The sequence below is a fragment of the Crotalus tigris genome, unplaced genomic scaffold, assembly GCF_016545835.1.
Source record: "Crotalus tigris isolate CLP2741 ecotype Arizona unplaced genomic scaffold, ASM1654583v1 scf7180000024379.1109085, whole genome shotgun sequence".
Classification (NCBI taxonomy): domain Eukaryota; kingdom Metazoa; phylum Chordata; class Lepidosauria; order Squamata; family Viperidae; genus Crotalus; species Crotalus tigris.
The window spans coordinates 676,887-704,571 of record NW_024100549.1 but is presented as its reverse complement, the minus strand read 5'-3'; the positions used below and the strand labels follow the sequence as shown (position 1 = coordinate 704,571).

Below are 27,685 nucleotides of genomic sequence, written 5' to 3'. Positions count from 1 at the left end.
CAAGAGGGAATAACATTATAGTCCAAAATGAAGAAATTAATATTAGAGTTAGAAAAGAGCAAGTCTGTTAGGTCTATTATGATTACCTGCAAAACCAGACCCAACAATGAATGGCGAACTTGGTTTTAAGGCAGGGGTGTCAAACTCGCAACATCACGTGACATGTTGCGACATATTGTGACTTTGTTGCCATTGCTGGCAATGGGGTGGGTGCAGTTTTGCTATGATGCATCCAGCCCGTGGGCTGGCAGTTTGACACCCGTTTCAAGGGAATTCAGATTCCCACTGATGTGAATTATGGTCAAGAAAATGCAATCATTTCATGTTGTAATTCGCTCAGCTGCTTGATAACAAGATGCATGGCGTATACATTGAATAATAAATTCGATGTATAAATTGAATTTATACATTCAAACAAATAAATTCCGGGATGGAAGACTTATAGTTCGAATGCCGTCAGATAAATGCAAGTGAAGGATGCTGGGAGTTATAATTCATCACCTAATGGAGGAATTGGTTCCTCAGCTATACTATGATTAAAGGAAACCATGGAAGGGACAGGAACTAGATTTGGTATCATGCTGCCCATCACACAGCTGTGTTTTGGAGTTCAGGAATTTATCTCCACCTGTTTCTATAACGGAGCATCTGATTAAAAATAGTTATGCAATCATGTTTACTTTAATTTGCAAACAAATTAAGCCTAATTTTTTAATCAAGCTGATTACAATAAGGTACTCGGTTATGAAGCCCATTTAAACTTGAAGGAGATGCAAAACAAGATGCATTCTCTCCCTCTTCCATACCTCATCGACAATAAACATTGTGCAGATTCTTCAAACATAATTAAGCACAAGACAAATGTATTTCACATTAAGATCTCTAAATATTGGGACTTTAATCTGATCTTTTTACATTTTTTTTCTCCATCTCATTTTGGCCAGGAAAAAAATACTGATCAGACTTGCACAGAACTCAGGTCCAAGAGACTTGGTTTAACAAAGTATTATAAATTTAATAAAGTTGCTTGTTGCACACAATCTATTTGGTCCCAAATTGTATCTAAACCTGAAATTATTAATATAATTAGGCTGTAATTATAAAATTTTAGTTGGAATGAATGTAATCATGATATCAGCTTGAGACATGATGCAACGTTTTCTTCCTTCTCACTGCTATCCCCCCCACACTATTTACTTCATAAGAAGAGTAAACAGCTACAGTACTTGCGTCAATGCACTATTCATAATCTGATTTATTTCTAATTGAGTGTTATTCATAAATATAGTTACAGAAGTATTTGTGTTACTTCAAGATGCTCTAAATAGTCCTCAACTTACAACTGTAATGGAACCGGACCATTATGGTCATAAGTTTTGATGGTGGTAAAGCAGGTCACCTTTGTGACTGACCCTATTTTGTGGTGGTCCCTAAGCAAACACAGTGGTCATAAAGCATATCCATTGTTCTCTATGGAGTATTTTTCTGAGAAACCAGAAGTAAATGCTGGTTTTCAGCAAAACTATTGTAAAATGCAATTATGTGATCACGGGATGCTGCAAAGGCTGTAAATGCAGGCCGGTTGCCGAATGTCTGACATGCATTCATGTGACTATGGGGAGGGGGCTCTCAGAACTTTGGAACTGGGTCCCAAGTACTTTTCTGAGAGTCCACTGTAACTTCAAACCGTCCTAAGTGACCGACCATAAGTCACAGGCTACCTGCATCCAGTTTTTCTATCTTCATTACTCAGTGTTTTTCTCTGTACCCATAAACGTACGACACTAATGTTAATTTTCAAGCCCCAGGAAGCTACCAATTTACAGCAAAAACTACCCATTCAGTCGCTGCTGCTCAGTATAAAAACTACCCCAAGAGATTCAGAGGCATCATCCTACAATTCCTTACCTTTTCATTCCCAGTTGGGAAGGCTGCTGGGGAAGAGGATCTGTCTTCCAGAGGGCTCATCTTCATGCCGTTTGATGCTGAAGGGCTTTGAAATGGAAGGCCATTTTCTTTTAAATGTTCAGCTCTGAAACATAAAAAAGAAAGCTTTTGAAGGCTTCCATTTTGTTAAAAACAATGATGTTGATGTTCTCTCTACAGTGAGAAAGAAATGCAGAGGAAGGCCCTCTTTCATGTGTCAGAAAGATAGGCTTCTGATAGCTTGGCTATCTTCAAAAAGACCTATCTTTCAGATCTTAGTGGATTTTTAAGAAAAGAAATGGTTCATTAGATAATATTTGATACATCAGATAGTAGCTGTTGTGCCTTTTGCAAATTGAAAAAACACTGCAGGCTCAATCCCAAACCAACAGTTATCTATGCACAAAATGGCTGAAGAGATTTGGGGGGGGGGGGGAAATGAGGTATAACTAATTTCAAAGAATGCTATCAGTCACCCTCTCTCTCTTCTATCCACAGAATGCTTTCTGGTTCTCCCGCTGACTATTGAGTACAGCATGTAAGCATGTTTTCCACAAAGAATTAGAATGCAGCTTCCCTCTAAACACAGAGGCATTCTTGATAATAAAAATGAGTCTGGAGGGTACAGCTCTGATTTGCCGCATTTCCCACATTCTTTTACAGTTTCTTCATTCAGCATTCAATTAAAGGTAGCACCCACGAACAGAGTATCCATCCTGCACAGCTATCCAGATTGCCACTGTTACCTCAAAGGTAAATTCCAATCCTAGAGCGTATATATGGTTCATGGTTGTAGCATTGAGAAAGCCAACTTGGTGTAATGCAGGGGAAGGCACCCTTGTCTCTTTTATGACTCGTGGACTTCAACTCCCAGAATTCCTGAGCCAGCATGGCTCAGCTTGGAAACCTCTCCCTTTCCCCTCAGCATGGCTGGCTCAGGAATTCTGGGAGTTGAAGTCCACGAGTCATAAAAGAGCCAAGATTGCCTACCCCTGGTGTAATGGTTAAGGTGTAGGCTTAGAAACCAGGAAACTGTGAGTTCTAGTCCCACCTTAAAACAGGAAACCTAGCTGGATGACCATGGACCAGTCACTCTCTCTCTCAGCCCAACTTACCTCATAGGGTTGTCATTGTGGGGAAAATAGGAGGGGAAAAGAGTCTGTTCAGTGCTTTGAGTTACTTATGAAGTAATAAAGGCAGAATAAAAAGTCTAATAATAAATTCTTGCTGTTCTCTGGGTTTGTTTATTTATTTTCAATCCTACTTTGCTTGTTTTTCTGCAGATGTTTCATTACCACTAACATGATCACTGCATGGGAAAGCGAAGTTTACTGGTTAGTTATTTACAGTAATTGGCGCCTATTCCATGCATGAAAGACAGGTAGAAAATTGGCAGAACGCATTCATAAGCATCAACTGGCAATCAGAAGACATGAAAATTCCATCATCTCTTAACAGAGACAAATTTGGCCACAGTTTCAGCTGGGGAACTGCTGGGTATTTTATATCAAGACAAATTCAAAAATCCTAGGGAATTCTTGGAAGCTTGGCATTCTGACAAAACGGCCATCAACAAACACATAAACAATACATACATATCAATGAAAAGACACAATCAAAAGTTAAGGAAGGAACCAACACCCCCCCACACACACATCCTTCCTAGCAATTGACACCCAGATAAGCGGAAAACAGCACCAGATAAACAATCAGGGAAGAAATAATGTATTAGTCCAGGAACTTTCAAAGAAGAAACCACATCCTAATCAAGATTGGCAGGGCAAGCTACTATATATTAACAACCAGCAAGCTTCACTGTTCCTTGCATTGTCAAAATATCTGCAGGAAAACAATCAAGCTCAGAACACATCAAGAACCCAACAAATATTTTCCAATTCCCCTCCAAAGTGACTGAACCAAGGGAGATTGTTGGAACAAACTGAATTGAAACATAGGAGATAATATAAATGCATACCCTCAAAGCCTCAATTGGTTCATAGCAGGCAGCACCAGAATTAGGGAGGCGTGTGTTCCTTTTTTCATGCACCTAAGCAAACTGTCATTTGAACCAGGATGTACAGGAAGTCCTTGTCTTACAGCAGTTCATTTAGTGACCGTTCAAAGTTACAACAGAACTGAAAACAGTGACTTACAACCATTTTTGACACAGCCATTGCAGCATCTCCGTGGTCATATGATCAAAACTCAGGCTTGACAACTGACTCATATTTATGACAGTTGCAGTGTCCTGGGGGGGGGTGTGTGTCATGTGATCACTTTTTGCAACCTTCTGACAAGCAAAGAAAATGGGGAAGCCGGATTCACTTAACAATCATGTTACTAACTTAACAGCTGCAATGATTCACTTAACTACTATGACAAGAAAAGCTGTAAAATGGGGCAAAATTCACTTAACGACTGTTTCGCGTAGCAACAGAAATTTCAGGTTGAATGGTGGTCGTAAGTCAAGGACTGCCTGCAGTGATCATTCAGTCAAGGTTACCACCTAGGGAGAAACACATGACCTAACCACTCTGCTCCTCACCTCTGATGGCTCTCACTGGGTGCTGTTTTCCCACTGCCTATGTGGTCTTGGTTCAAATGCCTCCGAAGGGCGATCTTAGCCGGAGAAAACCTGGTATAATCCGGCAGGGATAAATTTGAGCCTTTGTCCAGCTTCTGTCTGCAGCTATGGATTGGGGTGCAAGGAATTATGTCTTGGTCCACGTGGGCAGGTGGGTATTGAGGCGTAGTCTGTTTAGAAGCTGGTCGGCTGAGTGCATTGTGAATTTCGTAAGACGTGGCATGGCCATTTATGGACAGTTCAGGGCCATTGACCTGGGGCACGGGAAACTTGGGGCACTCTAGCTCCAAGTGAAGTGTATTGTGGTCAGGCTCGGCCTCCCGGTTCAATTGGTTTTTATGGCGCGGCTGGGCTGGCAACGATTCGTCAGAGGGCATGTAGGATTTCAGCTGCAAAAGTTCCTGCTGCCTCTGGCTTTTCTCAAGCTCCACTATGCTGATCTTTAAAATGATAGGAGAAAGAAGAACATGGTTAAAGCTTATTATCGTAAGTATCTATGGAGATTCTCAATCATCCAGATCACGGTTGTCCCAAAGGTGCTTTTCCAAAAGGCAATAGGATTTGGGGGGGGGGGGTTGTTTCCCCTTGAAAATGTTTCACTTCTCATCCAAGAAGCTTCTTCCATTTTGACTGAATGGTAAGGAATAGAAGGACAGGCCTTCAGGGTGCTAACGAGCAGACGACTACAAAGAATATAAATCCTTCTATTCCCCACCATTCAGTCAGAATGGTGAAGACATTCCTCGGACGAGAAGCGAAACATTTTCAAGGAAAAAAACCCAAGAAAGTCCAGTTGCCTTTTGAAAAGAACCTTTGGGGTTATTATCATAAGATATTTTAGGAATAACAATCCCTTCCATTTTTTGATCCTGAAGCTCCTTTGACTCCTCGAAGAATCCAGCAAACCCTGCCCCATTTTCTTCCATTTAGGAAAGTAAACCATGCTCCTTGTCCAGTATATGCTGAACTGCCCCATTCCTTGGAATCCCCTCTGAAGATAAGGTATAAGTCATGTGAAGCATCTGGTCCCCCACCAGACCACCAAGGAACATTACTAGAACCCGTCGCCCAGTTTTTTCAAAAGGCAACGTTAGAAATCAATTGTAACAAAAGGTATTGCATCCTGTCCATGCGCTACCTGCAATTCCAAGCAGTGTTTTTGCTTCTCAGAAATCTGATTTTTTAATGCTTGCTTTTCTTTGAGAAGATTTTCCAGTGAAAGTGTTGACCAGTCCAACTTCAGTTCTTCACATCTAGCTTTCAGCTGGAAGAATGCAGAAAAAGAGCAGGGAGATAAATTATTTGGGAAATGTTACATAATACTGTCAAAACTAAGCCCTTGTGCCATATAAATCTAAATTATATTTCAGCTCTTGATATAAAATGTGATATATTCCACATTAGATTATCAGTTCCACTGACAGCTTCTTCCATCTGGCTGTCTTAGGTAAAGTCTGCTAGATAAGACCCGAGTGACGGAAAAATTCCAAGAACTTCGCCCTTTTAAAGCACTGTGCTCTGCTACTGATTATAGCTCAGCTGGCTAAAAGTCGTCCAGCTACAGAGTTTGGCTCACAACTACGTATAAAGTTCCACACTAGCCTGTTACATCTAACCCACCATAGTCTGTCTTCAACTGGGGTCAAGTCTCCATGTTCCTGGAATCTCCTAAACGCAAAGCCTATTTTTAAATCACTAATCCCCCGGTCATTTCACAATCTTACAGTTTTTAGAATAGACGCCCAGGGAGGATGATAATCTTAATTAATATTAACGGCAGACAGAACTGGAATTTGTGATTGATTTCAAAATGAGATAAAACTGTGGCCCGATGCATCTAGGAATACGAACCAGTTGTAAACTCTGATTCCTGAGTTCACCATTATCTTTCTCCAGCTGTTTGGTCTGCTCTTTCAGCTGCTGGTTGTGAGCAGAAATTTCTTTCTGGGCCTGGATAAGATCGTTGTATGTCAGTGCCTTAACACCCAGCTGCAAAGAAAAAGGAAGAGAACCGAACAGTTAGAACCACTATTTTTCCAACAACAAAAAGGCAATGATTTTGTTGAATATTAGAAACCCTGTCAGCTTTGTTAGCTTTTTCTCAAGTTTTTTTTTAAACTCATAATAGCGACAGATTATCACATTATTTGATGTATAGTACAATTGAACCAATCGGAAGAACTACAAGTATTCTATCATTGCTTTATTCTCCAAATAATTTACGTCTTTTAGTTAAGCCAGTTACACTAATACATTCTATTGTTTTAAGGACATGTTGCATAGCATTTGCCAATTTTAAATGACTGGCACTGATATTATTTGAGACTGTATACAGTATGAGTTATTTTGAATTACAGAGTTACCATGCATTCAAAACCATAAGTTTTGATCAGCATTTGTTCAATGATTCCTTAGAATCGATTGAATTGTAATTATTATGTACTATTCCAGTGTTTCTCAACCTTGACAATTTTAAGGCATGTGGACTTCAACTCCCAGAATTCCACAGCCAGCATTGCTGGCTGTGGAATTCTGGGAGTTGAAGTCCACATGCCTTAAAATTGTCAAGGTTGAGAAACACTGTACTATTCAGTTTGGTGTAATGGCTAAAAGCACCATTCTAGAAATCAGGGGACTGTGAGTTCTAGTTCTGCCTTAGGCACAAAGCCATTCGGATGACTTCAGGCTACTTCAGCCCTAAAAGAAGGCAACAACAAACCACTTTCCAACATTTGCCAAGCAAACTGAAGGACGTGTCCAGACATTTACCAGGAGTTAAGACTGACTCAAAGATAGCAATGCAACAAAAAGAAACAAAAATTCTGTTTACCCTGCAATAAAATAGAAAAGGCAACTAATACAGTGTCTTGGTATGTATAATGTCTTTGTACTACTGCATTAAGAACTGCCCTTGATTTGTTTTTGCTTTTTTATTTTGCTCAGAACAACAAAATTTGATGTTATAATTTGATGTTATCATTTCCCCTATCAAAAATACGTGAAGACTAAATCACTGGAAAAACACCATCCAGATTAAAAGAGCTCTATCCAAAACTGAGTGATTCCTCAAAGTTATACTCAGTGAAGTCTTAAACTTACTTTGCGCCTACTTCAGGTACTAATTAATTTTCATGGTTTAAATTTTAGCCCATCATTATCACAATTGTTAGACACGTGTTATTAATGAAAGAAAGTCCATAATTACACTCATGCCCCTTGAACGTTGGTAACTGAACTTCTGAAAATGTCCAATTTGTTACGTCCTTTATTTTCAGCTTTGGACCAATTCCCAGTTAGGAATCAACTCTGCCTTTTTCCTTGGCTGAGGTGCAGTTCAAGCTACCTTACAATCCACAGCATTAAAGCACGAAGGACCTTTCCCTTTTGCTCTGTAATATGTACAGTAGCTCATTCCTCACTGTACCTCAGCCACCTAATGAGAAGGAAGGACTCACTGGAGAAGAGCCTGATGCTGGGAAAGATGGAGGGCAATAGAAGAAGGGGACGACAGAGAATGTGGTGGCTGGATGGAGTCACTGAAGCAGTAGGCGTGAACTTAAATGGACTCCAGAAGATGGTAGAGGACAGGAAGGCCTGGAGGAACATTGTCCATGGGGCCGCAATGGGTCAGACACGACTTCACAACTAACAACAACACTGTACCTCATCTAGCTTCTGCTGGAACAGTCGTTTGATTTCTTCTTTCTGAGCCTGGCAGTGAGTAAACAACTGCTGGGCCTTTCCCATTAACTGAGTATTCTTTTCCTAAGGAACAGAAAAGAGAAGGAAACGCCAATACTTCAGAAAGGTAAATACAGGTAGTCCTCGACTTCCAACAGTTTATTTAATGCCTGTTCAAAATTACAGCAGCACCGAAAAAAGTGACACAACCATTTTTCACAGTTACAGCCTTTGCAGCACCCCCATGATTATGGGATCAAAATTCAGATGCTTGGCACCTGGTTCATACTTACGACCACTGCTGTGTCCCAAGGACATGTGGTCAACCTTTGCCACCTTTTGACAAGCAACGTCAATGGGGAAGCCAGTTTCACTGAACAACTGGGTTACTAATTTATTAACTGCAGTGATTCACTTAACAACTGTGGCACGATAGGTCGTAAAATGGGGCAAAACTCACTTAACACATGTCTCACTTAACAACAGACACTTTGGGCTCAATTGTAGTTGTAATTTGAGGATTACCTGTATGTCATTCCTTGAAACATGACCTAACAGTATTACAAGCATATAGATACTATACACTAAGAAGGATCGGAGGGAGACAAATGTAGTAAGATCAGAATCTTAGAAGCAGAATTGAAAAGGACTTTGTAGACCTGATTCTATTGTCAGTTAATTGGCAGTCCTTTTTTTAAAAAAACCTACCTTTTCCTGTTCCAATAACTGCTGAAGAGTTGCCTTATATTGATTTGTTTTCATATAAGCCATGAACTGCATGTACTGGATCTTAAAAGAGTCTGTAAGTGAAGGAGACAGAAAAAAAACCAACATGAACAGCCTGCAAGCAGTATTCATACATCAATCTTTTGTACAACTTCAGCTTGTTTCATCTAAACTAGGAATACACAAATACCAAAATCTACTCTTGGATTACTAAAACTTCACACATTCCAGCTCTTTAATTTAAAATAAAATTTTCATGCTACTATTATTAATCAAATTAGAATCAGAAATTGTCAACAATCTCCTGCTAGTCACTTTGCAATCTATTAGTAGATCCAGATAAGCAATCTGTTGACCTCCGATCTGTTCTCTCCCTCCTTGTATTAAAAATAAACCTTATTTATACACAGAGGCTCTAGTGAAAGAACTTGTTTTTTTTTCCTGCTTTGTCTGGCAACTCCTAAGAGATATGCTGAAAGGTACTTTTCATATTCTGAATTTATCTGGAATAGGAGATAAGAAACAGAGATATGTATGTACTTTCAGTATGTCTGATATGGTCATCATGAATCTTAAACACCCTGCCTTGCAGTGGACATACTAAACAGGCAAAAATCTGACTGGAATCTACAATAGTGCAGCAAGGCTTGATAACTCCTAATAACAAATTTTTTTAAATGACTTCATTAAGTTAAATCCCTAAAACAAAGAAAACCAGATGGAGAGAAACAAAAAATGTTATTTAAAAAAAATAGAATTCGTTTTTTAATATAAAAGGAAATGTACATTCAGCTCAGGAAGTGAAAACAAATTCCAGGATCGGATTTAAGAGGACCTTGTCCTTTTATTCTACAACCAAAGTTGTTTTCCTTCAGAGCTTCAGATGTCTACAATTGAATCTGTCAAATAATTTTGCACCGTTCTCCTTCTGGCAGGCTTCACATTATCTATTTTGGGATATCTTCAGCCACTTTTTCATCCCATTAATTAAGAAGACAAGGCGCAGATTATTTTTTTATAGGTTGTGATGGAGATATGCAAGTGCATGAATTCACCCATGTGGGAAGGGGGATCCTGAAGCTGAGGTGAATCTTCAGAAAGTCTGGCAGGGGTCATAAAGATTTATTTTTAAAAAATAATTAAAACTGTGAGCAAGATCAGAGCACATAGCCTTTCTTTTTACACCTTCAGCAGATGCTGTGTCAAGAAATATGAACTGCCCAACAAAATGGGAGAAGTGCCCTTACCTAGCAGCTTCTGTAGTGCAGGTGGAGTAGGAGTAATCAAGAGCTGGTTGGACGAATGCCGTTGCACTTTAGGAGGTAGCTGGTAAAATGGACTATGAGGTGACCTATATGCATCTGGATGGAAAGAGAATATGGGTCCATTAAGCTTCTTTCTAGTGGAAGGAGTCTATTTGGCAGCCTGGAATTATATGTCCATCATTCCCATTTGATATAATTATTGGCCTGTGACATAAATTCTCCCAGTGTAGTTCAGTTTTAAAAATACATTATAGGCAGTCCCCGACTTACGACCACAACTGAGCCCCAAATTTCCGCTGCTAAGCCAGCTAAGTGACTTGCGCCCCATTTTACGACCTTTTTTGCCACAACTGTTAAGTGAATCACTGCAGTCATTAAGTGAATCACATGGTTGTTAAGTGAATCCAGCTTCGACTTTTGACAGCTTATTGTAAGCCGGTTGGGAAGATTGCAAATGGCGATCAAAGTGACCTCAGGGCAGGGCAACGGCCATAAATACATGCCAATCGCCAAGTGCCCAAATCTTGGTCATGTGACCATGGAGTCGTAAACATGCCAAACGGTCGTAAGCCACTTTTTTGCAGTGCCAGTGTAACTTTGAAAAGTCACTAAATGAATGGTTGTTCGTCGAGGACTACCTGTACTATACCTACATCCAATTGCAGCAAGATAAAAACCAATCAGCAGACTGGTCCTTCCCATCTATGCTCAATTGGGCAAGTACTTTTAAATTTCACAGTCAGTTCAGATATACCATTGAGGTCAAGTTTAACACATGGGCCATTCCCAGCAACTGAATTTCAAACTTACAGCTGCTTCAAATTCAGGAATAACATCTGAACAAAAACAAATTAATGCTACAGGTTCTTAGCACTGGTACATTTTAAGCTAAATTCCATTTGGTATGCTAATTTCCTACCTGGAAGTCTGCATACCAATGGACCATATCCCCATTTATCTTGCAGTAAGATTGTTGATAAAGAGCCTAAGATCGGCCCATATTATAAAATTGTGTTCCTATAAGGCAGACATGTCAAACACAAGGCCCGGGGGCCGGATGCGGCCCGCGACGTGGTTTCATGTGGCCCGCGAAGCCATCCTGGAAACAGTGAGGGAATGGCCCCCGCTGCCTTGGCCCTAACCCAGGCCAGCCAGGAGCCAATGTACAATTTTGTGGTGGTCATTTATGCTGAATTGCATTCAGCCTTAGCTCCACAAGGCCGTCTGGAAACAGCAAGGGACTGGCCCCTGCCGCATCAGTCCTGCCCCCTGGGTGCATGCTGGGGAGGTGTCACCCTTTTGAGGAATGAAGAAATGCACCATCAGCTGGAAGTGGCCAGCAAATGGCCCTTGCCTACTTCACATATCCGTTTTGATGGGTTCCGGGGGAGGGGTTTCAGCAGGCTCTTCCAGTGGACTATGCCTTGGCGCTTGCCCTGGTCCCACCCCCTTCTGCCAGAGACCCTCAGATCTGTCCCACTCCTGCCCAGGCCCCCACAGGCACCCTTGATGCAAATGATGTAGAACTGGCCACGCCCACCCAGTATGCCACACCCACTCCAGCCACACCCACCCAGTAGGCCACGCCCACCCTGGCCAGACCCTCCCCCCCCAAGGACAACCACAATGCTGATGCGGCCCTCAATGAAATTGAGTTTGACACCCCTGCTATAAGGGGATGATGCTGCACCATAGCTTTGAGCAGATGATTTTAAATCAATGTTTCTCAACCTCAGTAACTTTTAACTGTATGGCTGGCTGGGGAATTCTGGGAGTTAAAACTCACTGAGATTGAGAAACATAGGCCTAAAGTGACACAAAGAAGACCTTTTCCAAGGGCATTAGCATTTCCCAGCTGTAAGGCCTACCCTGAGGAGAGGATGAATTTGTTTGTGATACAGTTTGAGCATGGAGAAGGTCCAGCGCAGTTTGGTTCTTCTTGATCTTGCGCTCGGCATTCACCACATTCATTTTCTTGGGGCGCCCACGCTTCCTACCAGCCATTTTCCTTCCCTTTTTGCTCAGCTTCTTCTTGCGTGCTTTGGAGGGAGATGGCTTTTTGACAGTGTTGGCCCCGAGGTTCTTGTCTTCTTCAGCACCATCGTCCTTTAGAAAGAAAGAAAGAGATAAGAAGAGAAAAGGCAACTTTGAGGAAGGAAAAAAAAAAAAAGGTTTTTTCTCCTTATGAAGAAGGATAGTCGAAAAGAACATCCCAAATTCAATCTTTACTACAGGTAGTCCTTGACTTGGGCTTGGGCTCAATTGCAGTCGTAAGTCGAGGATTACTGTACTACCAACAAGCAGAACTATAAATGTTCTCTTTCTGAAGAAGACCCTTCAGAAAGAGCTGCCATCAGTCAGAGGAGAGCAACTAGGCTAGAAGAAAATACCATATTAATAATTGCCTTCCTGTGTAAGCCTATTGTGCCATGGAAGGTTAGTATAACCTTTCATCCCTGAGAGATGTGTGGCTTTTGTTTTTAAAGTAATCTCTAAAGGAATCAGAGGTCAAATAGACAATTCAATATAGGGCTTAGAGTAATTATCTATGAAACAGGGAACTGGGTGGCTTGACCTTTAAATGCAGCCTCTGGATCCATTGGAGTACAAATCCCAATCAATACCCCAATCGATTCTAAGCCTTACCCTTCTGAAGAATATATGATTGGGGAATACTGCTCTAAAGACACGCATAACGATGTTAAATTCCTCCATTCTCCATAGCAGGTACTGTAATATAATAACTCCTAGAGCAGTGATGGCGAACAGAGACCAAGTGCCCAAAAACTGGCCCCGTCCTCACTCTACCTCTCTGCTCCGCCCCTGCTCTGCCCCCCATCCTCCACCCCGCCTGCCCCCAGGGCCACTCACCACCTCCAGGGCCCGCTGCAGATCATCCAGGCAGCCCAGCAGTGCTATGGCGGCCACACCCTCTGCCCGCATCCTGCAGCATAACCTGCATGATGCGGTGTGAGGGCAGAGTCTTGTCTACATTGCCTGGCTGCCATGTCCTTGGCTGCGCTGCTCTGCGTGGGTCACGCTCGGGGGTGACTCTCCTTCAGGGGGGCTGCTGGAGAGGAAGGGGTCACGGGGGGAGGCAAGGCTGGGGCAACGGCACAGAGAAGGCTCCGAGTGCCGCCTCTGGCACCCGTGCCATAGGTTCACCACCACTGTCCTAGAGCTTCAAGTTGGCTGGCAATCAGGGTGTGCTCGCCACAAATACAGGTGGTCCTCGACTTACAGCTGTTCATTTAACAACCATTCAAAGCTACAATGGCAACTTAAAATCGATCCTTGCACTTACGACCGTCACAGCATTCCACAGTCATGTGATCAAAATTCAGAGGCAACACATATTTACAACGACTGAAGCATTCTGGGATCATGCGGTCCCCTTCTGCAACCTTCCCTTTCCGACAAGCAAAGTTGATGTGGGATGCTGGATTCATTTAACAACCATGCAATTCATTTAAGCACTACAGTGATTCACTTGCAACAGTGATGAGAAAAGGTCGTAAAATGAGGTACGACTGACTTAACCACTGCTTTGCTTAGCAACTGTGGTCATAAGTCAAGGACAACCTGTACTGACTTACTGTTCCCCTCACCTATTCTGCCATCACAAATGGTGCCTTCTTCTCCTGTCTCTTTCTAGAGCATTTTATCAACCAAGTCACTATTCTACTGTTGGAACTCTGGAAGAACTGCAATTTCATAGGAATGCCTGCTGTGCTAGGAGGAAGAACCCAGGAGCCATCCCCTGGCTTTCTTACGTCTGAAATTCTGAAGGGTATCATCATTCGCCATTGGCAACACAAAAATGTCTCATACGCCTAAAGCAGTTTTACCATATTTTCAAAATCAGCTCTCACAATTTCAAAAAGACAGCCAGGATAGGAGCCTACTTCTTACAGAAAGCAGATGACACAAGTAGCTATTAACTGAAATTTATCCACTGAAGTTTTAAGAAGAACTGATCTGTATCATTTACCCCCTAATGAAGGTATTACTTTAATGCAGATTCTAGATTCTTGTGTGTGTGTTGTGTGTCTAATTTATATAGATTATCGGTAAATAGTGACATGTAAGGAAGCCTTAATGGAATCATACCTTATTTTCTTGGACTTTTGTTGGAGTTGTTGTGTTACTCTTGTTTTCCCTTTGCTGTCGACGTCTAGCTGCCTCTTGTTCTTCCTGCAGAAAATAAAATAAAGGAAATAGTTGAGTGGGTGAAATACTGTACTGTCCCCCAGATAATCAAGGGCAAGGGCTCTAGATTAGGGGTGTCAAACTCGCCACGTCACGTGACGTGTCATGACATATCGTGACTTTTTCCCCCTTGCCGGAGCTGGGGTGGGTGCGGCTTCCGCATGATGCGTCCGGCCCACAGAGTGGCAGTTTGACACCCCTGCTCTAGATTAACCTCTTACTGTTATTCAAGTATTTTTAAAATAGAAAATTGAATTAAATTGCATTCTTATGATCCACCAACCAATACATTAGTTGCTAATCTTTACCCAATGAAAGTGACAGTCCTAGTCTTCTAAATCCAAAACATCTTAGTATTGTTTAATGAAACGCATGCATCTGTATTCACCAGTTGAAGATGACTTATATGCAAAAGTTATAAAAGTAATACTTTCCTATGTATCATTGCTTTTAAAGAGTTAAAGGCATCTTTGTTTATCTTTCCTCCTGATTTTAAAATGAATGCTCATAATAGTAAAAAAAATATCTGCTAGGTGCAGGCATTTAAAGTATACCTAATTTCATATTCTGCTATTTTACTATGCCTTCACAGAACTGGAACAGCCATACAAGTTGATGCAATTCTATGGACATATAAGGGCTATGTCTACTTCATTATCTTACAGGAAAACAAAGGCTTCCAAAATCAGAAGGGGTAACATTTAATGCTTTCATTATTTTCTACTTTGCAGGAATAAGGTTTGCTGACAATAACAATAACTTACCCTGAGTTTTGGATTTTTGAGACTAGAGAAGTAGTTTTCAAGCTGAAATGAAAAACAAAAATGAAAATGACAAATGGGCATCAGAAGAAACATTTTAGAGGTTTATAATGCATTTCAGCAAAGAGATAAAAAATAGTGGATATGTACTTAGAAATCAAAAGCCTCCCATACGTATTTTTTCCCAGCTTTCTAAAGAATACTTACAAGAAAACAACAATAAAATTTCATGCTAAGCCAATCAAGTGTAATTAGGCAAAGGGTTCTTTTTAAATGATACTTGGCTTTTTAGGAATGTAAATTATGAAATCTTTTATTCACTTAGGATACCAGGCTAATTACTTTAGAAAACAAAACTTGCCATGGCACCTGTACTGCTGGAATATACCAGCGGGGAGAGACTGGTCCTTCAAATAACGAGGTACAATGCCACTTAGGGCTTTACAGATAATAACCAACATCTTGAACTGGACTAGGAAATCGATTGGCATTCAGTGCAGCTTGTATCAATACTCACTATGGTTCGATCAATAGTATGCAGGTAGTAAGAAACTGGTTTCCCGGTCCATGAGACAGATCCTTTTAGTGGTGACAATTCTACAACTCTCATTATAGTGCCAATATCTTTGAAAGAAAGAAAGAAAAGCTGAACAGAATTAGGAAGCTTTCTACTGTAATTAGATTATGCAATTACATGTAGATGTAATTAGATTTTGTAAAGGCAGCTATATTAGGTCACTGCAGCGAAACCACCAGCACAAGCTAGGTATGCTTAACTCTAATATGTGGGAGTAGAATCATTGGAGTGAAAAAAGCAGTTATATACAATAGCAACCAATTGTATCTAAATTTAGATGCAGCAAAACCCAAAGGGGGCAATCACATATCCCAGGTTAGGATTGAAAGAACTGAAAGGATGGAGAGCGGGCCCAGGGGTGCTCATGCAAGTCCCCCCCATGCCCCAATCCTGTCAGATCTCTGCATTCAACAGGAAGGACTGAAGTGAGTTTGTATTTGTGTTCACCTAACTCCCACCTAGTGAAGAATGTTGCTTTATTCCTAATTACACAGAAGCCTTTTTCTTGTGCTCCAAGTATATAAAAGCCTTCTTCAGACCTCACTCATAAGCACATGAAGTTTAGGATAGGTTCACTGGGGAAGGAAGGAGGAACAAGTTTTGCAAACATGCTTAGAGTCCAAAACACCTAGAGGGCATAGGTGGAGTGCTTAAGATGCTACCCTAGAAACAGGAGACTCTGAGTTCTAGTCCCACCTTAGATATGAAAGCCAGCTAGGTGACTTTGGGCCAATCAGCAGGAGATTTTGAGTTCTAGTCCCAACTTAGGCATGGGTGACTTTGGGCCAGTTGCTCTCTCTCAGCCCAAGTCATCTCACAGGGTTATTGTGGGGAAAATAGGAGGAGGGAGGAATATTAGGAATGTTTGCCACCTCGAGTTACTTATAAAGTACTAAAGGAGGGATAAAAATCTAATAAATAAATAAATAAAGCACTAAATAGCACTTTAAAAAGTTCACAACTGCGCCTATTGTTTTGCTTCTCAATGCGCAGCTTAAAACACAACAAAATATATAAGAAAACTTACCACTCAAGTTTCTGCTGTTTATTCTAAAGTTTAATGGTGCAAAAGGTTTTGAGGATACTATCTGACCACCTGGAAAAAAAAAAGTTATGCTACAGGTTAATTTCCCTTAGCAGTGACAAGTTAGAAAAAAATGTGTGAATTTATCACAATGAATGTGATTCAGTGAAAATTTTTCGTACATTAGGAGGACCGCAATTTAATTGCTTTGGCTCCTTAAGACAGGAAAGGGTTGTCAGGCTTTACTATTTGAAGCTGGAGGATTGAGGGGCAAAATCTGAGGTTTGATATAGATATATATCAAATTTCAGGGAGAAATTTTCCATTTTCCTTTAATCTCCTCCCCAAATCTCCAACAATACAGAGCAAAAAAGGCATTGGGGGGGGGGAGGGAAGGGAGTAACAGGGGGTGCATATGGTCTATGGCCTAACCAGCTCAAGATTAAGAAAAATATAGGAAACATTCATAAAATAGCTGGATTATAACAGTGATATGACTGTTGGATGCTAGGACACAAGAGACAAAGCTAAACCTCTGGATGAATTATAGCTCAGATAACGGCTTGGAAATTTTCATGTACCCAAATGGCCACAATGTATGGCTTAATGCCTGAATACATTACCATATGTATACTTTATTAGCCATGCATATATTTTTCCCTCAATTCCTCTAACTGCATGTTATGATTCAACACAACATTTAATGCCTCTGGTGAAAGGGGTGGACTGCACTCATAGGCTACAGCCAGTGAAAAGTTAAGCCATAAAAGAATTTAGTCTAAAAGGTGCTACATGACTTTTCATTGTTTCGCCTAACAGATGAGTAAAATGGTTAAATAGGGATAATTACTCAGCCATTTGTAATCCCTATTAAGTACAAGTCTTAACAGCACTACATCTGTAAGGAAACCAGCTCAGCAGCTTTACTGTGAATCTGCCTTTCAGAAACTTTTTGGTTTATGCCGAGAATTGGGGGAACGTTCAAGAGTTCTTGATGGCTTAACAAAGGAATAGCCTAATGAAAGGGAACAGCTAGCTATAAAATAGCTCCAAAGGCCACACCCAAGAGGATTCGAATACAGGGCAGCTCCCTGGCAGGTGAAGTAAAAAAAAGCTTTATTTAGAATAAGCAGCAGAGAAGAAATTGAATAGCTCTAGCACTGTGCAATGGATCCCATTTCAAGAACAGATGCCAAATCTCTCCTTGGCAATTAAAATAAATTATAAGGTAAGGCAAACCTAAGTCAGGTTTCTGGCTAAGGATGAAGACCAGAGTGTTCGTTCCAAGAGTAGTACTTAAAAGCTGCCCTAATAGATCAGATCAAGCTTATTTAATTTAATAACTTCCTCTTGCCAAACTGAGAGGCCTCTCACTCGCTTGCCTGAACGCCTTGTTCTTCATCAAAGCTGCAGATGGCCAATAAGGTTACCAGGCTCAGGTGCAAAATGCAAACATAGCCAAGAGAGATTACTCTTAATGCTTTTAATGTAAAGGGAGCTCTACTGTATAAAGATGGCAAATAAATCGGCCATTGTCACAGTCTCAAGGTTCTGAACAATTATTGATTACTACCCACAACCCTCACTGTAGAGAAAATAACATATATATATATACAGTAGCCTATGCCAACAGAAGAGAATATTTGTAACTCAGAGTTGAACTACGGGGTCCTTGGTGCTCTCTGAGCTTGGCTGTTTTCTTGTACTTGTATATAAACAGAGAGCAAACCCCACTTCCTTCTGCCACTGATGATGTCATCTAGTTGAGTAATGTCTACAAGAATACAACCAAGTTCAGAGAGTACCAAGGACCCCACAATAATCTAGCTGAAAGCATGCTGGCACATGAGTTCTTAAATGGGCACTCATAGTTCTGGGTGCTCACGAACGTACCAAAGGGCTTTGTAGCTGGCATTAAACAAAACTGCTCTGGTTTGTTTTCATAGGGATTTGAGGAACTCTAAAATTTGTGGTTATAGATGCTACATGATGCTAAAGAGAAGGTTATAGCACAGAGTTCTTCATAGAGCTTTAAGGTTTCTCTTAGAGCAGGGGTCCTCAACCTTGGCATTTTTAAGACCTGTGGACAGCAAAGCTGGCTGAGGAATTCTGGGAGTTGAAATCCACCAGTCTTAAAGTTGCCAAGGTTGGAGACCCCTGTCTTAGAGAAAGCAAAGTAGTTTACATGAGTTTCAAGATCAAATGATATTATTGCTTCAAGGTAACACGTCAAAAGCCCAAGGCTTTGTTCAATGAAATGAGGGAGGGAGAAGGATAGGGCCAGTAAAAATAACATGTAAAAAGTATTTGTTAAGGGGGAGAATGCTCAGAAGTTCAGAGCCTAAAATTACGTAATTGCATTATTGAATATATTCAGAAGATATAAAGAATATGAAATCCCTGATATTACTAATACTGATTGCTTCCATGCGGCCACCTGTCCAGTCCCCTACCCCCGACTGCAGAGCAGATCAGAATCAGCAATGCAAAAGAAACCTGCTCAGCGGCTAACGAGAGAAAAATCCAACCGGCTCACGCAGGAACCTGTCACCCAGATTACACCCCCCCACACACAGGAGGACACCGGGACTCCGGGTGGACCCGCCCCTGCTCTACCCTCCTTTGACAGCGACGATGGAGAGAACAACCCGATGGTAAGTCGACAAATCCTGCCTTTTTCACTGACCGCCAAATTTATAATCCCTAAGTCTGAGGCACAAATGGACTTAAACATGCTAATTGATTCTGGATGCACCTGCTGCATTATTACTCTGCCATTTGCCATGAAAATGGGCATACAGGCAAAACAGCTTCCAAACCGGTGAGGTTTGAGCATACGAGATAACTGAGGGAGTTTACAGTCTTAGAAGAGACAAAGGCAAGAAAAGATAAATAAAAGACATCAGCTCTAGGAAGCAACATTTGAAACTAAAGGCACAGTCAGTTTATATAAACCTCATGGTTACAATCATGAATCAAAAAGAAAAAAATCCATACCTGGTAGCTACATTCAGCTTGGTTTTGCTATGTGTGTGTGTGTGTGTGTGTGTGTGTGTGTGTGTGTGTATTTAACTCAAGAAAGTCTTGATAAAAGAATATTAGATTTATTACCTTCCTTCATATTTGCGAATCGCTCCTTCAACTGGTGATCCACTTCAGGACCAAAAGCAAAGTTATTCACAAAAATAACACTGCAAAGTAATAAGTGTGTTAGTAAACAAGGAAAAACATTTTGGCTTCCCATTAAGGCTTAAAAAAAGATTTCTAATGAGAGGGATATTTACTTCTTACAAAATTTAACTAACTATACCAAGTAAAGCCAGAAAAACTTACAAAGTATTCTTTTATTTGTAAAAGAACTGAATACAGGAAGTCTTTGACTTATGACCATAATGGAGCCTGCCCATCGTGGATGTGAGTCACAAAAATTATAAAACTGATTGGTCACATGACACTCCTGATTGTACAACCTTTTTTTGCAGCAGTAATTAAGTAAGCCCTGTGATTGTTAAGTGAACCAATAGTTTGCTATGGGAACAGTTTTGTGAAAACAAAGAGGTGCTTCTCAGCAAAACTGTTCTAAAAGAGTCATGTGACTGCAGGATATCCAAATGGCAGTGAATAAAATTCACCTTGCCAAGCACCCAAAGTTCAGTCACGTATTTGGGGGGGGCGGTGTCGCCCCCGACTGTCTGGGTCATAAGTAGTCCCAAGCTAGATCTATGATAACGTTGGTCAAAAGTCAAGGACTATCTTAAATCACATACGGCTTTTAATAAAATGCCTTGCATGACAACTGTGCAGCATAAAAAGGGTACTGTAATAGCAATTAATTATGTGCCAGTGTACAATTCTATTTTATTCTAAATTTCAGGAAGGAGAAGAACTAGAATGAAAGCAAACAAACTTCAAGAAACTATGTAGTTTCCCTAATTTTCTGGAGCTTTTTTTTCTAGAGTTCCACCAACTGAAATTTGGTACAAAACAAATTCAAGTCAATTAAAGAATTCTAAGCCCAGATTTTGGTTTGAATATCAGAACTGAAAATGAAGCCCACAGAATCTTCTACATAAATATGCAAACCAAGTTTCCCTAAGTATTTTTAATTCCAACAGTATATCTAAGAATGGAGGTCTTTTTGCCATTTTGCTGCTGTTGTTAAGTATTTGAGAAATATAAATCCTTTTTTAATCATATTATAATCCCTTCTGAGATCTATCAACAGATCTGGATTCACATTTTGTCCAACCCTGTACTAGAATTCAGATTATTTACTATTCCCTGACCTATACTGAAAGAAATCTTTCCAAAAAAATAAACAGACTAAGGCCTCATTCCCTTTTTTAGCAGTGAGAGGGTTTTTTTTTTTCTTCTTCAGAAAAAGTATTTGTGTTCAAATACTCCACAGAACTTATACTAACTAAATGGAAACTAATGTTTGAGAGATCATTGGAGTTTGGCACATTGGAATGACACAACCTTCCAAGAGCAGAATTCCTCCATCCTATCTAAGGTCTAAAAGTGTTTGCCTGCATAGGCAGAAGAATTTATTTATTTATCAAATTTAGAGACCACCCACCACATCCTCAGAGCAACTCTGGGTGGTGTACAATTAAAAATGCTTAAAGAATGGGCTGAGAGAATTTTTCAGAAAAGAGGGCCTCTCTGTAATGGCACAATGGTTACAATGCTATATTTCAGGCTAACTCTGCTCACTGCCAGGAGTTTGATCCTGACTGGCTCAAGGTTGACTCAGCCCTCCATCCTTCCAAGGCCGGTAAAATAAGGACCCAGATTGTTGGGGGCAATAGGCTGACTCTGTAAACTGTTTAGAGAGGGCTATAAAACATTGTGAAGCAGTATATAAATCTAAGTGCTATTGCTCTGAAGCTATATTGTGGCAATAATGAACCCATTGAACAGCAATGTATATCCTTTGGCTTCATTTAGTTTTGTAAATAAACATATAAAGATAGCAAAGTCAAGGGATCATTTAGGCTATTTAATCCAACCCCGCTTAGAGCAAAAGTCCAAATTAAAGCATTCCCAACAGATAAATGATTAGCCAACGCTTGGACATATCCATTAAAGGCATAGATGTCTACCACCTCCCTGGGGAATTGACTCCAAAACCATGAAAGCTGTGCTTAAATTCTACACTGTTTTCCCATACAGAATATCCTCAATCCCAGTGAATACTGTCCTTAAAATTCCAAGAAATAAGGAACAATGTTCATATTATTTGCTAACAAATCAAAGGAGCAGAAGGGATACTGAATAGCAATCCTCAAAATGGGAGACAAGACTAACTTTTTATCAAACAATTTTATATTTATGATGGCAGCCCCGGAAGCCCAGGTTAAAATTGTACCTTGTGTTTGCGATTCTTTCTCGCCATTCTTCTGAGAGGAAATCACCTCTTTCCAGCTAAAAATAAATTAAAGAAAAAAGGAGCTTGAAATTCAAATTTAAACTAAGTCACTTTTTAGATGTCTAATCCAAACATATCTATTACAACACAGAATAGGGAAGGAGAATCTATGCTTTTTATTGTTGAATGTTAAGGCATGAAAAACATGGTGGGAAACAGAACATAATCCATTTGCAAAGTTCATTTGTGATTCTAATATAACCAGTTACTTGTTTCAAGAGAAGACTAAGCCTATGTAAACCCAAAGGACATACAAGGCTGTTTTTTTTTTTTTTCCAACATTAAAAACACACAAGCAATTGCACAAGCTATAATTATTAGACAAGGAATGAAGTAGATGCTTAAACCTTTTCCTCCATTCCAAATTCTCATTTCCCCATCCTACCTTCTGACCCAACAGGGAAAAGACTTCCGAACAGGTGAAAGAGTTAAACAGCCGCCAACTGCATTTTAGGTAATTTTACCATTAATTTACCATTACCTAAAACAGGTACTGAGAATCCGAGCACAGATATGGGGCCCAGACATAGGATAATAGTACTCTGTGATTTATATGCTGTGTAAATCAAACAGTTGTGAGAACAGCCACACAAGAGAAAAGGTTTGGCACATCAACTTTTTAATCATGGTCAACAATACACAGTATGCCAAAACAGAAATAACCAACCTTTTAACTAGAGGATCCAGGCCAGTTACTGCTACTTATTTCAAAATCAAGAAGAGTTTGATAGTTTTCTGATTATGGGTAGTCCTCAATTTACGACCATAATTAAGCCCAGAATTACAGTTGCATGCTATGGCATTCATTAAGTGCTTACCACGCGACTGCACCTGACTTTATGATCCTTTTTGCAGTAGTCATTAAGTGAAAATCTTGGTTGTTAAATGAACCTGTTTTCCCCAATGGACGTTTTTGTCAGAAACCAGAAGTAAAGGTCAGAAATTGGCAAAAAATAAATTTTAAAAATGCCAAAAAACATAGTCACCTGACTAGGGGATGCTGCAAATGGCTCTAAATGCAAGCCGGTTATCAAGTGCCCAAAATGTGATTATGAAACCATGGTGTGTGTCTGTGTGTGTGTGTGTGTGTGTGTGTGTGTGTGTGTGTGTGTGTGTAAAATGGGTCATAAGTAACTCTAAAGAGGTCCGTCGTAATTTCAAACAGCTGCTAAACGACTGGTCATTAAGCGAAGACTATTGTAACAAATTTTATTAAAAGATTCTACCGGACTCCTGACTTTTTTACAGCCAGAAACTAACCCGTGTCTCCTACAATACTGTTTAGTGAAACATTCAGCAAGTGTTTTCGAATTCAGCAGGACTATTCTAAACTTAGCAAAAGTTTTTGATTCAGGTTTCTATACATATGCCAATGCCAGGCCTACCTACCGAAGACTAAGGGAATTAAATTCATGGCAACCAAAGACCAGAATCCAGCCAAAGGGGCAGCTCGGATCCCAAGTAGAAACACTAAAAACGACATTATGACTAGAGGACTAATCACATTAAGAAACCGGTACCTTTCCAAAAAAGACTGCTTTTCTGGAGTTTAAGAGCTCAAAAATAAATTTGAGAAAAGAAATCTACCCACAGCAAATGTATCACACCCTCACAGTAGGAAGAACCAAGACCTGGCTGGCTGCCTATGTATATATAATACCACACACACACACACAAACACACACACACAGTTTCATTCCAACAGCCACTGTTTAATACACTTGGCTCACAAAGAATTGTTCTGCCTGGAAAAGCACACGCAGCTATTTTTAAAATAATAATAATAAAAAAAGAAAACTGCTAAACATGGCTCTGTTTCAAAACCACAGGAAGGACTGGAGGGTTTTTCAAATATCTGAGCGGGCTGAAGTTCCCACTGAAAAATGGGCGGTAAATATATTCATCCAGAAACAAGTAAATATTGTGCTGGGGGGGGGTGTGTGTGGCAAAAGAGTAGATCTGTTAAACAGTCCTTGCACAGGGTAGATGAGCAGAGAGAAAGCTATGATGTTGCTATTAACTGGGGGGGGAAACAAGTGAGAAACAAAAAGAAAGGGGATGGGGATTTTAATTGTTTTTATTTTTTTAAAAAATTGTTTGCTGCCTGGAGTCAGTTGGGGAGGTAGGTGGCGATGGCTGGCTGGCTGGCTGGGCTGGGCTGGGCTGGGCTGGGCTGGGCTGGGCTGAGCTGGGCTGGGCTGGGCTGGGCTGGGCTGGGCTGGGAAGGGAAGGGAAGGGAAGGGAAGGAGGGAGGGAGGAAGGAAGGAAGGAAGGAAGGAAGGAAGGAAGGAAGGAAGGAAGGAAGGAAGGAAGGAAGGAAAAGGAAGGAAGGAAGGAAGGAAGGAAGGAAGGAAGGAAGGAAGGAAGGAAGGAAGGAAGGAAGGAAGGAAGGAAGGAAGGAATTACCCATTTTGGGTAATTCTCTTCTTAACCCGGATAAAAGGGTTTTATAATTCACTTGACTTATCTTTCTATGTCTATGTGATTTCTAAGAGACTTGATGGCACATAATCTCACTTGACTTTTTTCCTGACAGCCTCATTTACTTTTTTCATTATTTTTCACTCAACAAGAAACCAAAAAAGTAGGAGTAGACATAATGGCCTGTTCATATATAATACAGCTAAGCAATTTTTTTTCCCCAGGCCTTGGAGACAGCTGCCTTGAGCATTAATGTGTCATTTTTTGAATTAGCATGATGTATGAGCAATGGCTTGTTCAACACTTTAAAATTCCTGGCTAATGATTGTACAAAGAGACATTAAACCCAATCATCTCCCTGATCCAAGCATTTTAAGGCAAAATTATAACCTACCGGCTGATCATACATTTTATGCAAATTGTGCCATTTTATTAAGTCCATCTCTATTTCTTTTTAATGACTTGGAACATAACTTATTAGGAAAATTGAGAGGGAAAAATGACACATGGAAAGCATTCAGGGAAGGGAGACATGACTTCTTTAAGAAAAAGATTCTAAAAACAGCTCTCAGATCTAAGTGGTTTCATACCAATACACCCAGAGGTACCTGCAGAGCTTCCCACCTATGGGGATACTTCCCGGCCATCAGCTTACATGAATTACAACCAGGAGTTTTGAGTCTTAACTCAAAGCACAAGAAGAAATTCCCAGACAGTATATCAATGCTAAACTCTAAATCATCTGTCTAGGCAAGAAAAACCAAATGTACAGGTATAGCATAGGGAGTACCTTGCTCAATAGTAGTAAGTGTAAGAGGGACTTCGGAGTCCTAGTGGACAATCACTTAAATAAGAGCCAGCAGTGTGCTGCAGCTGCCAAAAAGGCCAACACAGTGCTAGGCTGCATGAAGAGAGGGATAGAATCAAGATCATGTGAAGTATTAATACCACTTTACAATGCCTTGATAAGGCCTCACTTGGAAAACTGCATCCAGTTTTGGTCACCGCGATGTAAAAAAGATGTTGAGACTCTAGAAAGAGTGCAGAGAAGAGCAACAAAGATGATCAGGGGACTGGAGGCTAAAACATATAAGGAACGGCTGCTGGAATTGGGTATGTCTAGTTTAATGAAGAGAAGGAAGAGGGGGGACATGATAGCAATGTTCCAATATCTCAGGGGTTGCCACAAAAAAGAGGGAGTCAAGCTATTCTCCAAAGCACCTGAAGGCAGGACAAGAAGCAATGGATGGAAACTAATCAAGGAGAGAAGCAATCTAGAACTAAGGAGAAACTTCCTGACAGTTAGAACAATTAACCAGTGGAACAACCTGCTTCCAGAAGCAGTGAATGCTCCAACACTGGACATTTTTAAGAAGAGACTGGACAGCCATTTGTCCGAAATGGTATAGGGTTTCCTGCCTGAGCAGGGGGTTGGACTAGATCAATGGTTCTCAACCTGTGGGTCGGGACCCCATTTGGGGTCGAACGACCATTTCACGGGGGTCGCCAAACGCAGTCCGCCATTTTTTTCCCCCCTTTTCCTTAGCTGTGCTACTCCCTTTTATTCTGTTGGCTTTTGAAAGCCAATAGAATAGACTCTCTTGAATACAGTCTAATTCTATTGGCTTTCAAAAGCCAATAGGAATTGTGCAGGCTGTCTCTGCCCTGCTGAGCCCGCCAAAAGTCCCATTCTGCAAACGGTGCTGCACCAGTTGAGTAGTCCTCGACTTACGACCGGTTGGGGGTCGCGGCATTAAAAAGGTTGAGAACCACTGGACTAGATGACCTCCAACTTTTTTAAAATAATAATAATAATAATAATAATAATAATAATAATAATAATAATAATTATTATTATTATTATTATTATTATTATTATTATTATTATTATTATTATTAAACAGTGTTTCTCAACCTTGGTAATTTCAAGATGTGTAGACTACCAGAATTCTAGAATCTGGGAGTTGAAGTCCACACATCTTAAAGTTGTAAAATTTGAGAAACACTGGTCTAAATTGTAAAGGAAGTAGTTCTCTTTTATTACATATTCAAAGACAAAGTTTACAAAGGTCAGAACAGTACTATCTCCTCTGAGCTCTTGGCTCAATGGCCATATTTGTACATCATTTCCTGGTCCATGGTGAAGACGTTTTTTCAGGGTGAGAGCTGCATTTGGGTTTTGATGGACAAGCCATAAGCCACAAGTCAAAACTTAGATGAGTCCAGACAAAAAAAGAAACGTAACTTGACTTTAATTAAAGAGCACACAAGTTGCCTAAACTGGCAAATGGTTAATTCATATTCTGGTTTAATTAAAGTTTTCTTCATCACCAAAAGGACTAGAGCTCCTTTGACTTTTCAGACCGAATTTAATTTTAATCTGTAACTGGCTGCAGAGGTAATTCTCAGAAACTCCTACACTAAAATAAAATGTCATTATCCACATTAGGGTTAGAGAAAGAAGGTTTGCTTGGTTTTAAAAGGAACTTTGTGGTTTAGTTTCACTCACTGTGTAATCTGCATGTTTTTTCCCATACCATTTCATCCACTTTCTGAATTCTTTGTCCATTGTCTTGAAAGGGTGGTAGAAAGAAAAAGAAAGAAAAAAGAGATTATTATTGAAAAAAAATCCAGAGACTACGTTTCCACAAATAGAATAAAACAGTAACTATGAGAGTGTCTAATGAGACTGCTACAGTACACAAAGTTGCATTGCCATTAACATAATATTTCAGGATGTGGAAGATAGCTGAATTTAATCTTAACTTTACAGCAGCAAAACATGTTGAACAGGTTTTGGGTTTACCACTTGAGAAATTCAAGACTTCTAGTGTCTTTCACAGAGTAGCAGCCTACTTGGCACAAGGAAACCTATAGGTTTTTCTTTGAAGATGTTTCACTTCTCATCCAAGAAGCTTCTTCAGCTCTAACTGGATGGCGGGGAATGCAAGGATTTATATTCCTTGCAGACAGCTGGTCATTTGCATTCTTGGAAGTTAGTCTGTGTCCCCTTTTTCTACTCTTGGGGACACCGTTTATTTAACAGTCACCACAGGCTATAAAACCGAGCATCTAAGCCA

The 27,685-nt window shown here is 40.3% G+C and overlaps 1 protein-coding gene across 8 annotated transcripts in view; it reads right to left on the bottom strand.

Annotated features, from left to right (window-relative positions):
• The window catches only part of DOT1L (DOT1 like histone lysine methyltransferase), an 86,374-nt gene that overhangs the window by 24,965 nt on the left and 33,724 nt on the right, over positions 1–27,685 (bottom strand). For all 8 annotated transcript variants that reach the window (XM_039328507.1, XM_039328505.1, XM_039328506.1 and 5 more), the window contains 15 exons: positions 27,115–27,177; positions 22,125–22,180; positions 19,865–19,944; positions 16,757–16,825; positions 15,670–15,776; positions 15,156–15,197; positions 14,293–14,376; positions 12,051–12,288; positions 10,165–10,278; positions 8,900–8,991; positions 8,174–8,275; positions 6,362–6,499; positions 5,649–5,774; positions 4,472–4,950; positions 1,909–2,032 (listed from right to left, as the gene is read on the bottom strand). In XM_039328507.1, coding sequence (XP_039184441.1) covers positions 1,909–2,032; positions 4,472–4,950; positions 5,649–5,774; positions 6,362–6,499; positions 8,174–8,275; positions 8,900–8,991; positions 10,165–10,278; positions 12,051–12,288; positions 14,293–14,376; positions 15,156–15,197; positions 15,670–15,776; positions 16,757–16,825; positions 19,865–19,944; positions 22,125–22,180; positions 27,115–27,177 — 1,914 coding nt within the window. The remainder of the gene's footprint in view (positions 1–1,908; positions 2,033–4,471; positions 4,951–5,648; positions 5,775–6,361; positions 6,500–8,173; positions 8,276–8,899; positions 8,992–10,164; positions 10,279–12,050; positions 12,289–14,292; positions 14,377–15,155; positions 15,198–15,669; positions 15,777–16,756; positions 16,826–19,864; positions 19,945–22,124; positions 22,181–27,114; positions 27,178–27,685) is intronic.